The 17,958-nt window shown below is 41.9% G+C and overlaps 1 protein-coding gene across 3 annotated transcripts in view; it reads right to left on the minus strand.

Moving 5' to 3' along the window:
- Positions 1–17,958, minus strand: part of LOC115149369 (contactin-associated protein-like 4) — a 203,596-nt gene that overhangs the window by 92,537 nt on the left and 93,101 nt on the right. For all 3 annotated transcript variants that reach the window (XM_029692183.1, XM_029692184.1, XM_029692182.1), the window contains exon 6: positions 1,016–1,197. In XM_029692183.1, coding sequence (XP_029548043.1) covers positions 1,016–1,197 — 182 coding nt within the window. The remainder of the gene's footprint in view (positions 1–1,015; positions 1,198–17,958) is intronic.

Here is a 17,958-nt window from a genome sequence, read left to right on the forward strand (position 1 = left end):
TCTCCTAGCATGGCGTATCCAACCTTGGACAGAGGCAACCTCTATGTTCCCACATGCGTCCTCCATTGCCTGGAGATGCGGCATGCGGGCATAGGGTTGGCGATCATACACTTTCCAGCGCCAGGCTGAGAAGAATTCCTCTATGGGATTTAGAAAAGGTGAATATGGGGGTAGGAGCAAAACTACAAATTGTGGATGGGTGGCAAACCAGTTGTCCCATTGTCCCATAAAACCACAAATCTAGCAGGCTCCTGATCTGGATCAGGGACAAGCATTGTGTAAATTGCATCCAGAAAAGTGAGCATATGGCCGGTGTTGTACGGACCCAGTGTGGCATTGTGATGGAGGACCCCGTTTTGAGTGATGGCAGCACACATAGTTATATTACCCCCACGCTGTTCAGGGACATTGGTAATTGCCCTCTGTCCTATTGTGTGTGTGACCTGGTGAATAAGTGTAGCATTTTGATTGGTTGTGTTTGGAAAAGGAAAGCAAGTCACTTCCTGTTAGATTTTTGTGTTTTAGGTAGAGAATTGTGTGTTGTGTTTTGAAAAAAGTGTTTTATGCAATTGACAACTGAGTCAAAGGCTGAGAAATAGCTTATGGTTTTGGATATTTGGTGTGTAGTTTTGCACTTTGAGTGAGAGGTTTCAAAAATCGTGTGACATGAAAAGATTTAGTGTGTAAGCAGTTGGAAAAAACTGTAAAACAGTCTAAAAATATTGTATGGAGGTTGGGTTAATCTTATTCATTAGCGGCCTTGAATGAATCCCTCTTGGAGAGAATTCAATGGCATAATCAACACCCGTGCTTCAAAGCTATATTTATTTTGAGTGTGTGTCTCCTATGCGTTTAGGTCGTACAGTATCTATGAACGCATCGGTTAGAGACAAATGGAGGGTGATATTTGAAAGAGCAAGCATGCAGGAATAGTTGTGTGTGTGTGTGTGTGTGTGTGTGAAATTATTTGAGAAACAGGTCACAGGTAACACACCACAGGTCACAGACAACACACCTCGTTTATCTCGGAAGGACTGAGTTCTGCAGGAACCTGGATTTGCTGAGAGCTTTTGTCCACAGTGAAGTTGAGGTGGCCACTAAAGCGCACGATGGCTACGTCGTGCCAGTGCTGGTCATCTAGAAGACTACCCAGTGACACGACCATGTGGCTCTCAGGACCAGGAGAGACACTTTTACCTGGAATACAACAGAGACACAGAAAGAAAACCATACATTAATCACAGAGGAAAACGTGTTCTGGTAATAGTCTGATAGAAGTGTTTTCCTTTCTAGGACAGGCAATGCTAGAATAAGGAAATACTGTATGTTTCAAGCAGTGGAGACTGATGAGGCTCATAGACTACATGAAAAAAAATCTCAATCCAAAATCATGGGCATTAATATGGCGTTGCTCCCCCGTTTGCTGCGATAACACCCTCCCCTCTTCTGGGAAGACATGAGAGCATGAGTGAGGTTGGGCACTGATGTTGGGCGGTTAGGCCGAGTCGGCGTTCAAATTCATCCTAAAGGTGTTCGATGGGGTTGAGGTCAGGGCTCTGTGCTGGCCAGTCAACTTCTTCCAGAACGATCTCGACAAACCATTTCTGTATGGACCTCACTTTGTGTACGGGGAATTGCTATGCTGAAACGGGAAAGGGCCTTCCTCAAAATGTTGCCACAAAGTTGGAGGCACAAAATCGTCTAGAATGTCATTGTATGCTGTGGCGTTAAGATTTCCCTTCACTGGAACTAAGGGGCCTTGCCCAAACCATGAAAACAGCCCGAACCATTATTCCTCATCCAGCAAACTTTACAGATGGCACTATGCATTCGGGCAGGTAGCGTTCTCCTGGCATCCACCAAACACAGATTCATCTGTCAGGACTCCCAGATGGTGACGCATGATTCATCACTTCAGAGAATGCATTTTAACTGCTCCAGAGTCCAATGGCAGCAAGCTTTACACCACTCCAGCCGATGCTTGGCATTGCGCATGTTGATCTTAGGCTTGTGTGCGGCTGCTCGGCCATGGAAACCCATTTCATGAAGCTCCCGACAAACAGTTATTGTGTTGAAGTTGCTTCCAGAGGCAGTTTGGAACTCGGCAGTGAGTATTGCAACCGACACACGCTTCAGCACTCGGCAGTCCTGTTCTGTGAGCTTGTGTGGCCTACCACTTCACGGCTGAGCGGTTGTCGCTCCTAGACGTTTCCACTTCACAACAACAGCACTTACAGTTGACCGGGGAAGCTCTAGCAGGGCAGATATTTGACAAACTGACATGTTCTCTTCAGTAAGGCCATTCTACTGCCAGTAATTGTCTATGGAGATTGCATGGCTGTGTGCTGAATTGAATACACCTGTCAGCAAAGGGTGTGGCTGAAATATCTGAATCCACTCATTTGAAAGGGTGTCCACATACTTTTGTGTTATATATATATATATATATATATATAGTGTAGTTATGACTGGACTGGAACAAATGGACTGGAACGCATGGAAACCATGTTTTTTGATGTGTTTGAAACCATTCCATTAATTCCATTCCAACCATTACTGTGAGACCGCCACCACTGGATTCCAGTGTTCAGGTCACCACATACTCAATCATTCAAGAGACACAAACATCAGTAAGAGAGAGATGCCAGTCAACTACTCAATATATCAATCGACATGGCTTCATCTGTGCAATCAACCGAAAATGCTGACAAAACCGGCTCAGCACCTGATTCTGTGTCCGCGATCACGCGCATGTTGATTTTGTTTATCCCCACGTTCATGACACGTAAGTTAAAATACCAAAACCATTTGTGAACCAAATATACTGAACAACAATATAATCGCAATATGAAACAGTTTCAATGATTTTACTGTTTCAGTTTATATAATGAAATCAGTCAATTGAAATAAAATCATTATGGCCCTAATCTATGGGTTTCACATGACTTAGCAGGGGTGCAGCCATGGGTGGGCCTTGGAGGGCATAGGCCCATCCACTGGGGAGTCAGGCCCAGCCAATCAGAAGTAGTTTTTTTCCCACAAAAGGGCTTTATTACAGACAGAAATATTCCTTGTTTCATTAGCTGTCCGGATGGCTGGTCTCAGACGATCCTGCAGGTGAAGAAGCCGGATGTGGAGGTCCTGGATTGCTGTGGTTACATGTGGTCTGCGGTTATAAGGCCGGTTGGACGTACTGCCAAATTCTCTAAAACGATGTTGGAGGCGGCTTATGGTAGAGAAATTAACATTCAATTATATGGCAAAAGCTCTGGTGGACATTCCTGCAGTCAGGATTTCAATTGCACCCTCACTCAAAACTTTAGACATCTGCGGCATTGTCTTGTGTGACAAAACTGCACATTTTAGAGTTGCCTTTAATTGTCCCCAGCACAAGGTACACCTGTGTAATGATCATGCTGTTTAATCAGCTTCTTGAAATTCCACCCCTGTCAGGTAGATGGATTATCTTGGCAAAGGAGAAATGCTCACTAACAGGGATGTAAACAGATTTGTGCACAACATTTTTGAGAAATAAGCTTTTTGTGCGTATGAAACATGGGACCAACACTACATGTTGTGTTTACATTTTTGTTCAGTATATATTACTTTGGGGACAGGTCGAAACACACATGAAACATTCATGAGCATTTAACTAGCTTGCTATTGCTAGCTAATTTGTCCTGGAAAATAAACATTGTGTTGTTGTTTTACCTGAAATGCATATGGTCCTTTTTTTATGTTGCTGGATCTTTGTATAATTTTGACCAATGTTGAGTCACACAAAATCCTGTGTTCTCCACTCTGACAATTAATCCACAGATAGAAAGGGGAAACCTAGTACATTCTTCTTCTTCTTCTGATTTTATATGGCAGTTGGCAACCAACTATAAGGAGCATTACCACCATGAAATGGACTGGAGTGTGGCCCTCGTTCATCTTCAATCAACCACGTGGGTATATGCTCCTAAAAACCAATGAGGAGATGGTAGAGGCGGGACTTGCAGCGCGCCAAACATGTAAAATAGAACCAAGTTCTATTTTAGCACCTGGCTAGGCAGAAGCCCGTTGACGGGCATCAGCAGTTTCGACGAAATGATTGAATAGTATCTTCAGTATGTGTGGTAAGCATGTAAGTGACTTAGTGAAAAAACCTTTATCACAATCCATGACTTAATGGCCCATACCAAAAAGTGAAAATGAAGATACATGAGTGTGCTGCCTTTGAGAAGACAGACGTCATAAGGTTGATCAGGGCAGGTGTCTTGAAGGCTCAGTGTTTCAATGTTTTAAACTACAGTACATTTTTAACTGTATTTCAGGCATGAGACTCGAGATATCTGGCACTCTATTCCCTACATAGTGCACTACCTTTGAAGTAGAGCACTATATAGCAAATAGGGTGCCACTTGGGAGACACACAACCACATTGAGAACCCATGAACTTCACAGTCATTTTATTCTTGTTGGGGACTGTCTTGTACAGTATACCATACCAACCATACTGGCTAAAGAATGAAGCCCAATAAGTAATGATGCATCACTTAAAAAACTGCAGCTTGTAAAAGATAGCAGGACATAATTCATTATATAGTATGAACTCTAGCAGGTCCATCTTTACAGTCCGCAACCTCACAACATGTTGGGAGAAAGTGTTTGTCTTGCAGTAAATAACAAACCTGGGTTCAAATACTATTTGAAATATTCCAAATACTTTAAGCATTTGCTTTAGCCTGCCTGGAGTGCTAGATGGGTGGGGTTCTGAAGTTTTGGGACTTTACTATTGGTGCCATTGTACCAGGCAAGCTCAATCAAACACAGCTACCTGTACTTCAAATAGTATTTGAACCCAGGTCTGGAAAAGAAGCAGTGCAGTACTGTGGTGCCAGGGAAGAAGGAATGAGTGAAGCAAATGCACTCCGTAATTAAATATGTATTAGACATTCTTCGGAGAAGCTGGTTATAGTGGAGAGATCTGCGTCCCAAATGGCACCCTAATCCCTACATAGTGCACTACTTTTGATCATAATTTTAAAGGGCCCTGGTCAAAAGTAGGGAACTATATAGGGAATAGTAATTTGGAACGTACCTAGAGGCTACAACATCATTAAGAGAGAGAGACTTCTGCAAATGATGAATGTGTGTCACTTTAACACATCAATTATGTAGAGGTTATTTGTATGATGTCAGATTAGTTGAGAAGAGAGATGGGATGAGGCACGATTAAGAGGTCTTGAGGTCGAGCTTCACAAACAAATAAATATCCATCTGTTGGTATTGATTAACTGAGCTCTCTTCGTGGCAGAGGCAGTTTGGCCCATACCTTATGCGTTCCAAATGGCACTCTATTCCCCAGGGTCAAGGGTCAAAATTAGGGACAGAATACATTTCACGACTTCCGCCGAAGTCGGCTCCCCTCCTTGTTCGGCGGTCGACGTCACCGCTCTTGTAGCCATCGCCGCTCCATTTTTCATTGTTCCATGTGTTTTGTCTTGTTTCCCCGCACACCTGGTTTACATTCCCTAATCACACTACATATATATTCCCTCTGTTCCCCCCATGTCTTTGTGTGGAATTGTTTTGGTACGTGTTTTGTGTGACGCGCCAGGCTGGTTTTTCCCCGGGTACCGTGTTTAACCCGAAGTATGTTTAATTGTTAAACATTTTGCATCATTGTGACTTGTCGCGCTTTTCACTTTTGCCATTGGCTGGAGGTTTTTTGACACAGTTGCGTCAGTCTGTTGTTGCTTCTGCCAAATAAAGTGTGCGCCTGATCACAACTCTGCTCTACTGCACCTGACTTCTATACCAGTAGCGCACAACCTGACAATACAGGTGTAGGATCTCACCTAATTTCAGTTTGTGACAAAACAAGCGTAGAGAATCATTGTACAATCTAAACCGCTGTTAAAGCTTTTCAATAATATATATATATATTTTTTTCAGCTGTTTGATGCTGGTGTACCGAAAGTAAAGGACTGAAAAACCAAACGGGACACATAGAAATTGCGCACATAGAACATATCTACCGTTTCTTAGACTTGCTTTCAATGAGAATGACAGAAATGTGAGTTATAGATCTATGTGAATTTGGTCAGATCACCCCAAAAAATTACATATTGCAGCTTTAATTATAATCTACATAATAATTCACATTTCCTGTTGCTGCAGGATTATTTTACTGCTGTAGCAAACTGGTCCAAATTAAGAGCCTACATCTGTAGGGAATAGGGTGCCACTTGAAAAGCAGACCTAATCCCCATGGCAGAGTTCGAGTCTCAGAGAGACATTATTTGTGCTAGTGTCAATCTTTCAGAACTCTCCGTTTGATCAATCTTTCAGAGTTTTTTTGTTTTTTTTGAGGGGGGCGGTAGATCAGCAAATAGATTGTGGCTTCCTTCAATGTAATTGTCTGCATAATTTACAATCCCCCATACATCCTTCAGGTACCCTCAACCCCTCTCATATATCTCTGAAGACCATGCAGTTTTGATTTCTATTTGCCATATATTTTTAACTGTGCTGTACCGCAAAAGTTCTGAACCTATATACTTTTTCGGACACAGTATATTTTACATTAGTTATCTTGTCATTATTAGTCCCATCCAGTTTTTCTATTTGCCATATATTTTTCAACAGTGCTGTGATGTTTAACAACATTTCTGAACCTTTCTATTCTCAGTTTCTACAGATTGTAAATGAAAGATTAAACATTTTTGCTAAGAGTGTTATTATATTATTCTTCACATCACAATCTGCAGAGCTGGGATGGTTGTATCCCCCATATATAGTATATAACAATGTATTGGTTGCAAGAATTTTGTACAAATAATTTAAATTCAGAAACTCAAGGTTTTGGTGTATCAGTTCATAAACCATGTGCCATGGAATCGGTACATAAAAATATTTTCCCAACTATTTTGCAATCTTTTCGGCACAGCTGTCCATTTTTTGTTCCTTAAATGAAACTTCTATACTTTTCTTATTTATCACATTTCTTTTCTTTTAAAACAATTTTGGTCTTTACTGTTCTATACTTTTTTCCCCTTCCACTTACCTCTTCCATTTCTGTGATAATGCTGCAGTTAGTTGGTTGTAATTTTGGGTAGAGCCGACATCTCCATATCTTTTTGTTAGCAGCATGTGTGACATAACTCCACCAGTCCTATTTATGATATCATTTACAAAGAATATACCGTTTTTAATCAAATAGTATATTTGAGTTTAACCATAATATATATGGTATTATTTGTTTTGTCTTTTCTGGTGGATTAAAAGGAAATTGCAACCAACTTTCTATGGCTTGTTTTAAAAAATAGCGACATTATAATAAAATAACCCAAAGTGAGAGGTTGTAATCTGAATAAAGGGAAAAAGGCCATTCTTGAACATGGGGTGAGACATTTTTACTAATCTGCTAGAGAACCAGTTTGGATTTATGTATAACTTTTGTATGACTGATGCCTTTAGCGAGAGGTCTATTGCTTTAATATTTAATCATTTCTGTACTATTCATTATATAAATATGCCCGTTTAATTCTGTATGGCTTTCAGTCCCAAATAAAAGTGAATATGTTTTGCTCATATCTTTAAAAAAGCTATTCACTAGGTGTAGGCAAGGCCGTAAGTAAATAGGTAAACTGGGATATGACTAATTAGTTAATAAGGGTGATTTTCCCACAAATATTTTCCTTTCCATGGAAGCAAGATCTTATCTATTTTTGCTAACTTTCTATTAAAATATATTGCAGTGAGATAATTTCTTTCGGGATATGAATACTGACTATACACACTGCACCGTCAGACCATTTTATTGGTAAACTACACGGTAATATAAAAGTTATGTTTTTTAGTGATCTAATACGTAATATAGTACAATTATCATAATTTTGTTTTAATCCAGAGGTTAGAAAAATTATCTATATTCTCTATGAGGCTGTGGAGGTATTCTAATTGTGGATTTAAAAGAAAACAAATTATCAGCGTACAATGACACCTTTTCGCAGTTGCAAGATCTAAACACAGATTACTTGATAATTAAAAGCAGTATCATTGTTACAGACAGGTACTTCCAAACCCAGGATGCGTACCAAGTGGCACACTAGTGTGGTGTCAGGAAAACAACATCTCCTTCAATGTCAGTAAGACCATGGAGCTGAACGTTGACTGTAGGAGAAAGAGGGGAGAGCACGCCCCCATCCATATCAACGGGGCTGTTCTGGAGCAGGTCGAGAGCTTCAAGTTCCTTGGCGTCCACAACACTAAGGAATTAACATAGTCCAAATACACCCACACAGTCGTGAAGAGGGCGTGGCAGCGACCTCTTCCCCTTAGGAGGCTGAAAAGACCTCACATCCTCAAAAAGTTTTACATCTGCTCCATCGAGAGTATCTTGACTGACTGCATCACAGCTTGTTATGAACATGCACTGCCCTTGACCAACAGGCTTTGAGACAGCTTCTACCCATACCCATAAGACTGCTAAATAGTAAACTATCTTTCACTGATACTACGCACACTGATTAGACTATATATACACAATGCATTCGGAAAGTATTCAGACCCCTACACCTTTGTTACGTTACAGCCTTATTCTAAAACTGATTCAACCGTTTTGTTTTTCTCATCAATCTACACACAATACCCCATAATAACAAAGCAAAAATACGTTTAGAAATCTTTACTAATTTATTAAGAATAAAAACCTGAAATATCACATTTACATAAGTATTCAGACCCTTTACTTGCTGAAGCACCTTTGGCAGCGATTACAGCCTTGAGCCTTCTTGGGTATGATGCTACAAGCTTGGCACACCTGTATTTGTGGAGTTTTTCCCATTCTTCTTTGCAGATCCTCTCAAGCTCTGTTAGATTGGACGGGGAGCGTCGCTGCACAGCTATGTTCAGGTCCCCCCAGAGATGTTCGATCGGGTTCAAGTCCGGGCTCTGGCTGAGCCACTCAAGGACATTCAGAGACTTGTTCTGAAGCCACCCCTGCGTTGTCTTGGCTGTGTGCTTAGGGTCGTTGTCTTGTTGGAAGGTGAACCTTCACCCCGGTCCGAAGTCCCGAGTGCTCTGGAGAAAGTTTTCTTCAAGGATCTCTCTATATTTTACTCCGTTCATCTTTCCCTCAATCCTGACTAGTCTTCCAGTCCCGGCCGCTGAAAAATATCCCCACAGCATGATGCCGCCACCACCATGCTTCACCGTAGGGATGGTATTGGCCAGGTGATGAGCGGTGCCTGGTTTCCTCCAGACGTGATACTTGGCATTCAGGCCAAAGAGTTCAATCTTGAGAATCTTGTTTCTCATGGTCTAAGAATCCTTTAGGTTCCACAGAGGAACTCTAGAGCTCTGTCAGAGTGACCATCGGGTTCTTGGTCACCTCCCTGACCAAGGCCATTCTCCCACAAATGCTCAGTTTGGCCAGGCAGCCAGCTCCAGGAAGAGTCTTGGTGGTTCCAAACTTCTTCCATTTAAGAACGATAGAGGCCACTATGTTCTTGGGGACCTTCAATGCTGTAGACATTTTTAAGTATCCTTGTGCCTCGACACAATCCTGTCTCGGAGCTCTATGGACAATTCTTTCTACCTCGTGGCTTCGTTTTTGCTCTGACATGCACTGTCAACTGTGGGGCCTTCGGTAGACAAATGTGTATTTCTCCAAATCATTTTTAATAAATTGAATTTATCCCAGGTGGACTCCAATCAAGTTGGGGAAACATCAAGGATGATCAATGAAAACAGGATGCACCGGAGCTCAATTTCAACTCTCATAGCAAAGGGTCTGAATACTTATGCATATAAGGTATCTGTTTTTACTTTTTAATAAATTTGCTAAAATGTCTAAAGTCTTGTTTTCGCTTTGTCGTTATGGGGTATTGTGTGTAGATTGATGAGGAAAAAATGTATTTAATCAATTTTAGAATAAGGCTGTAACGTAACAAAATGTGGAAAAAGTGAAGTGGTCTGAACACTTTCCGAATGCACTGTACACCATATTGACACTTTCACACACACACACACACACACACACACACACTTTCACACTGATCATTTGATGCTGCTACTCTGTTCTTTATTTTACTCTTATTATAATCTATCCTGATGCCTGGTCATTTTACCCTGCCTTCATGTACATATCTACCTCAAATACCTCGTACCTCTGCGCATTGATGTGGTACTCCCTGTATATAGATCTATTCTTGGGCATTTTATTTTATTCCTTTTGTGTAAGCAAGCATTTCACGGTAAAGTCTACACCAGTTGTACTCGGCACATGAGACAAATAAAATTTGATTTGATCTATACTTTATATATAGTGTACTACTTTTGACCAAGGCCCATTTGAGACGTAACACTTACATAAACCATGCTGGTGAAATTCTGCCTAGGCACAGTGATGCTAAAGGAGATAGAAAAATAGATGGGCACACAGTAAAGTACAGCCACTCTATATTATCTACACAAAATCATTTGTCTAAATGGCCGTCTGAAAACTGCCGTTTTACGTACGTCTGCTGTTGACCAGCGGAAATGCAGAGGTCTTATTTAAAGGGACCACCATGAAAGCCATAGCCCTTCCTAAGGTTGGGTAGTGAATGCCTTGTGTCTCTGAACAATCGGTCTCATATAATCTCACTATATTTGATGGAGAATAAACTGGAGTACTCAGGGGGACAACCTGAAAACAGCATAACTTAATTGTATAGCACATGTTACTGTCGTTTGCTGCAACTTTAAGATTACCAATGATGGCAGAAAAATAATCTTATCTAGATACAGGCCGTTTAAATTATTTCAACATGTCATACTCATATTGCTGTGATCGTAAACACTTGCTCTAAGACACTACATATACATAACCTACAATCAATTGTGCAAAACGAGCTGAAAACAGCAGCTATCCAGCTACAGTACATGGCACGGAATACACCTTGTGCTTGGTTCAGTGAACCATAAAAATGTAATAGGTCTACATGTAATCATTGACAAACTTAAAGTCATTAAGCATGATGAAGGAGAAGCATGTTGAAATGTTCTGACTGATAATATGAGTGTGATATTATCACTGTACTTTCAGCGGAAAACTGATCACATGTTATATTGATTATAATAAACCGTCTGGTTCGAACCCTGATTGGCTGACAGCCGTGGTACATCAGACATTATAATCTGGGTTGGTCGAGCCCTGAATGATGTAAGATGGAGCCGGAGAGGATGGCTGCCGTTACAAGGCCACAGGGCCAGACTGATTACCAGGACGTGTACTCCGAGAATGCACTGACCAACTGGCAAGTGTCTTCACTGACATTTTCAACCTCTCCCTATCTGAGTCTGTAATACCAACATGTTTCAAGCAGACCACAATAGTCCCTGTGCCCAAGAACACTAAGGTAACCTGCCTAAATTAATACCGACCCGTAGCACTCACGTCTGTAGCCATGAAGTGCTTTGAAAGGCTGGTCATGGCTCACATCAACACCATTATCCAGAAACCCTAGACCCACTTCAATTTGCATACCGCCCAAACAGATCCACAGATAATGCAATCTCTATTGCACTCCACACTGCCCTTTCCCACCTGGACAAAAGGAACACCTATGTGAGAATGCTATTCATTGACTACAGCTCAGCGTTCAACACCATAGTGCCCTCAAAGCTCATCACTAAGCTAAGGACCCTGGGACTAAACACCTCCATCTGCAACTGGATCCTGGACTTCCTGACGGGCCGCCCCAGATGGTAAGGGTAGGTAAGAACACATCCGCAGCGCTGATCCTTAACACGGGGGCCCCTCAGGGGTGCGTGCTCAGTCCCCTCCTGTACTCCCTGTTCACTCATGACTACACAGCCAGGCATGACTCCAACACCATCATTAAGTTTGCCGATTACACAACAGTGGTAGGCCTGAACACCAACAATGACGAGACAGCTTATAGGGAGGAGGCCAGAGACCTGGCCATGTGGTGCTAGGACAACAACCTCTCTCTCAACGTGATCAAGACAAAGGAGATGATTGTGGACTACAGGAAAAGGAGGACCGAGCACGCCCCCATTCTCATCGACGGGGCTGTAGTGGAGCTATAGAGCTGTAGTGCTTCCTTGGTGTCCACATCACCAACAAACTCACATGGTCCAAGCACACCAAGACAGTCGTGAAGAGGGTACGTCAAAAGCTATTCCCCTCAGGAGACTGAAAAGATTTGTCATGGGTCCTCAGATCCTCAAAAGGTTCTTCAGCAGCACCATCGAGAGTACCCTGACTGGTTGCATCACTGCCTGGTATGGCAACTGCTTAGCCTCCGACCGCAAGGCACTACAGAGGGTAGTGCGTACGGCCCAGTACATCACTGGGGCCAAGCTTCCTGCCATCCAGGACCGCTTTACCATATCAGAGGAAGGCCCTAAAAATGATACTTGCCAGCTGGTCAAACTAGCCACCCTAGTCATAGACTGTTCTCTCTGCTACCGCATGGTAAGTGGTACCGGAGCGCCAAGTCTAGGTCCAAGGGGCTTCTAAACAGCTTCTACCCCCAAGCCATAATACTACTGAACATCTAATCAAACGGCTACCCAGACTACTTGAATTGCCCCCCCCCCTTTTACGCTGCCGCTACTCTGTTATTATCTATGCATAAATCACTTTAATAACTCTACCCACATGTATATATTACCTCAATTACCTTGACTAACCTGTGCCCCCGCACATTGACTCTGTACCGGTACCCCCTGTATATAGCCTCGCTTTTGTTATTTTACTGCTGCTCTTTAGTTATTTGTTACTTTATTTCTTCTTATTTTGGGGTATTTTTCTTAAAACTGCATTGTTGGTTAACTTCTTGGTGACAGGGGGCAGTATTCAGAAATAATGTGCCCAAATTAAACTGCCTGCTACTCGGGTCCAGAAGGTAGGATATGCATATTATTCGTAGATTTGGATAGAAAACACTATGAAGTTTCTAAAACTGTTTGAATGATGTCTGTGAGTATAACAGAACTCATATGGCAGGCAAAAACCTAAGAAAAAATCCAACCAGGAAGTGGCTTGTAGTTTTTCTATCTAATCCCTATTCAAACTACAGTGTCTGTGGGGTCATTTTGCACTTCCTAAGGCTTCCACTAGATGTCAACAGTCTTTAGAACCTTGTTTTATGCTTCTACTGTTACTGGGCAGAGAATAGGAGCTGACTCAAGCCTGGGACCAACGAGTTGTTTACTGCGCGGGTACACAGGCGCACCCTTCCTTCTTTTTCCTCTGTAATGAATACGCTATTGTCCGGTTGGAATATTATCGAAGATTTATGTTAAAAAGACCCTAAGGATTGATTGTAAACATCGTTTGACATGTTTCTATGAATGGTAATGGCACTATTTGACTTTGTCTCTGGTTTTGCGCTCGCGCGTTATGCCTTTGGATTAGTGATCTGAACGCGCGAACAAAACGGAGGTATTTGGACATAAATATGGAGTTTATCGAACAAAACAAACATTTCTTGTGGAAGTGGGAGTCCTGGGAGTGCATTCCGACGAAGATCAGCAAAGGTAAGTGAAGATTTATAATACTAATCTAATTCTGAGTTTTGTTGACTCCAGCACTTGGCGGGTAACAGTATAGCTTGCTTTGATGGTTGAGCTCTGTACTCAGAATATTGAAAAATGTGCTATTGCCGTAAAGCTATTTTAAAATCTGACACAGTGGTTGCATTAAGGAGAAGTGTATCTATAATTCTTTCAATAACTGTTGTAAATCTTGTCAACGTTTATGATGAGTATTTTTGTAAATTTATGTGCTCATTCACCGACAGTTTTGGAGGGAATACATTTTCTGAACATCATGCGCCAATGTAAAATGGGGTTTATGGATATAAATATGAACTTTATCGAACAAAACATACATGTATTGTGTAACATTGAGTCCTGGGAGTGTCATCTGATGAAGATCATCAAAGGTTAGTGATTAATTTTAGCTGTATTTCTGGTTTTTGTGATGCCTCTCCTTGCTTGGAAAACGGCTGTGTGGTTTTTCTTGTTTAGGCGCTGTCCTAACATAATCTAATGTTATGCTTTCGCCGTAAAGCCTTTTTGAAATCGGACACTGTGGTTGGATTAAGGAGAATCTTATCTTTAAAATGGTGTACAATACTTGTATGTTTGAGAAATTTTAATTATGAGATTTTTGTTGTTTTGAATTTGCCGCCCTGCTTTTTCACTGGCTGTTGATAGTGTGTACGCTAGTGTCCCACATGTCCCAGAGAGGTTAAGGGCTTGTAAGTAAGCATTTCACTAATGTCTACACCTGTTGTTTTCGATGCATGTGACAAATAAAATTAGATTTGACTTGATTTCATTGGCTAACAGCCGTGGTATATCACGGGTATGACAAAACATGTATTTTTACTGCTCTAATTACGTTGGTAACCAGTTTAAAATAGCAATAAGGCACCTCTGGGGTTTGTGATATATGGCCAATATACCACGGCTAAGGGCTGTATCCAGGCCCTCCGTGTTGCGTCGTACCTAAGAACAGCCCTTACCGTGGTATATTGGCCATATACCACGCCCCCTCGAGCCTTATTGCTTTATAATAAAACGGGTTGTTTGTTATATTGATTAGTACACAGACAGTAAGAAAGTTGGTTCTCGTTCTGCAAAGTGAACATAATGACATGGAACGGGTACCAATACAAACAAACAGCCTGACTGACTGACAGTCCTATTGGCCAGAGCAAAATGCTTTTCTATTTTAGTTCACAAAACTATCCTCAATATACCTCTGTGAATTTACAGTATGTAACCCACAATATTTATGGCTGAACAGTGGAGTTTTCTGAGGGGAGAAGAACTCGTAATAATGCCTGGAACGGAGCAAATGGAACGGCATCAAACACCTGGAAACCATGTGTTTGATGCATTTGATGCCATTCCACTAATTCCGCTCCAGTCATTACCACGAGCCCGTTCTCCCCAATTAAGGTGCCACCAACCTCTTGTGTGGCTGACATAATCTCAACTCAGTTGGTTACAGTTATCAACCCACTTTCAGAATGCACTGGAGCAGGTCACATTGACCCTCATATATTTGCATCCAATAAATATTACAGTTGACAGTTAAGAATTGGAGTGAAATATGAGCCAATGGTTCACAATATAAACAGGCATTTTGATTAATGTAAACTACAGAGGGAATGGAATGGTTTTGGATACCTGAAATAAATCTTGGCAATCCATTTCTTTCATTCATTTCCACATACAGGCAGCAAAGTTGCTGCAAACAGCTTGTGGCTGTCTGCTCCTTGGAGGGTGAACAGCCTATGTTTTTCAATGTGATCACTGCAGCCATATTGATTGCACAGGCTTGCCTCATGAAAAGCCTTGGACCAAAGCTTTGTTGCAACTGTGTGTACATACAGTATGGCTGTGCTTGTACATATACTGTATTTGCGTGTTTGGATAGATGTATGGGCAGAGTGTATGTGGAAGAATGGTATTGTGGTTTTCCTCAACAATAGGTGTATAGGTTATGTGTAGAGAATTCAATATTTACCCATTTTCACAACAAAGCCATATGTATTTGTTTGTGTGCGTACTTGTTGTTTGAGTGTCTGTGTATGTATGCGTGTGAGTTTGTGAGCATGCACATGCATACATGTTTGAACGTAACTGACAGAGCAGATACAGGGGGTGGCATTTGTATAGTGCTATAGTAGTTCTCCATGTTCTCTATAGAGGGTTCCTGCAAGAGCCTGTATAGTCACAGCTTAAAAGTGCAGTGTGCACCTATAGCACTGGAAATCTGTCCTTTCCCCAATCCTCAGAGAAGCAGAGGAAGAATGGCCCGCCACCCATTCCTCCCTCACACTGCCATTACAAGACCCTGCCACCCTCCCTCACTCTCCCTCACACAGCCGTGATAAGGCCCTCTTACAAACGGAACTCACTGATTACCTCAAAGAGGAAGACCAGGACTGCAATATACTATAGTGCACTACTTGGTCTAAAGAAGTGCACTACATAAGGGAATAGGGTGCCATCTAGGACGCAACCAAGGAGACCAGCGTTTAATTTAAGGCTAGCCATCACAGTAACACAAACTGCGCAGAGAAAGCTTCTTGACAAGGGAATGACACGAGTTACAAGGCAATAGTAAACTGCAGAGAGGTCAATCCCCCCAGATAACCATCTCTGTCTACTCTACATTGTTATGGTCATATTGTGACATCCATCAACATTGAAGGTACGAGAGGTACAGTATACCGGTCACTGTTGCTTTCGCGGCACTTTTACTATCCTGTATAGAGGACTCAATGTCAATGCTGTCCTGTATTGGGACTGTTTCGTATCAGGATTTGACTCTTGAATAAATGGCTGCTAATCATAGCTTCAGATCTAATACACAGTCAGAGAGGTACTGACCTAAATTATGCAGATAATTCAACCTTGCATTAAAACCGAGGAAGAGTCACACTAATTCAATAGACACAACATTACATTCATGTGAGAGAGAAGAGAAAGGCAGTGAAAGAGACAGACAGAGCTTACATTGGTAAATTACTGCATGAAACAAATTGGAAAGAGAGGGGAGGGAGAGAGGGGGAAGGAGAGAGGGGGAAGGGGAGAGGGGGAAGGGGAGAGGGGAGAGAGGATAGTTGTAAAAATTAGAAAAAAACACTGATAAATAATATATGCTATTTAGCAGACACTTTTATCCAAAGCGACTTACAATCATGCGTGCATACATTTTATGTATGGGCCTTCTCGGGAATTGAACCCACTTTCCCTCTGTTGCAAGTGCCATGCTCTACCAACTGAGCTACAGATGACAAATAACAAGGTAATCAACTGAAATCCATTTTACCTCATTTCTACCAGCATATCATGTGTGCAAAAAAAAAAAAAAAAACTCTGGACCACCTTCACTCCACACACAGAGACGCACACAAAGCTCTCTGTTGCCCTCTATTTGGCAAATCTGACCATAAGTCTATCCTCCTGATTCCTGCTTACAAGCAAAAACTCAAACAGGAAGTACCAATGACACACTCAATTTAGAAGTGGTCAGATGACGTGGATGCTAAGCTACAGGACTGTTTCGTTAGCACAGACTGGAATATGTTCCAAGATTCATCCGATGGCATTGAGGAGTTTAACACATCAGTCAACGGCTTCATTAATAAGTGCATCGATGACGTCTTCCCCACAGTGATGGTACGTACATATCCCAACCAGAAGCCATGGATTACAGGCAACATCTGCACTGAGTTAAAAGCTAGAGCTGCTGCTTTCAAGGAGCGGGACACCAATCCGGACATTTATAAGAAATCCCACTATGCCCTCCAACAAACCATCAAACATGATTAGCATGAATACAGGACCAAGATCGAATCCTACTACACCGGCTCTGATGCTTGTTGGATGTGGCAGGGCTTGCAAACTATCATGGATTACAAAGGAAAACCCAGCCGAGAGCTACCCAGTAAGCCTACCAGACAACCTAAATGCCTTCTATGCTCGCTTCGAGACAAGCAACACTGAATCATGCGTGAGAGCACCAGCTGTTCCGGACAACAGTATGATCATGCTCTCCATAGCAGATGTGAGTAAAACCTTTAAACAGCTTAACATTCATAAGTCTGCAGGGCCAGATGGATTACCAGGACGCGTACTCAAAACATGTGTTGACCAGCTGGCAAGTGTCTTCAATGACATTTTCAATCTCTCCCTGACTCAGTCTGTAATACCTACATGTTTCAAGCAAACCACCATAGTCCCTATGCCCAAGAAAACCAAGGTAACCTTTCTAAATGACTACTGCCCCATAGCACTCACATCTGTAGCCATGAAATGCTTCAAAAGGGTGGTCATATCTGACATCAACACCATCATCCCAGAAACCCTGTACCGACTCCAATTTGCATACTGCCCCAACAGGTCCAGAGATGAAGCAATCGCACTCCACAC

The sequence above is a fragment of the Salmo trutta genome, chromosome 15 (genome assembly GCF_901001165.1).
Source record: "Salmo trutta chromosome 15, fSalTru1.1, whole genome shotgun sequence".
In the NCBI taxonomy this organism is placed as follows: Eukaryota; Metazoa; Chordata; class Actinopteri; order Salmoniformes; family Salmonidae; genus Salmo; species Salmo trutta.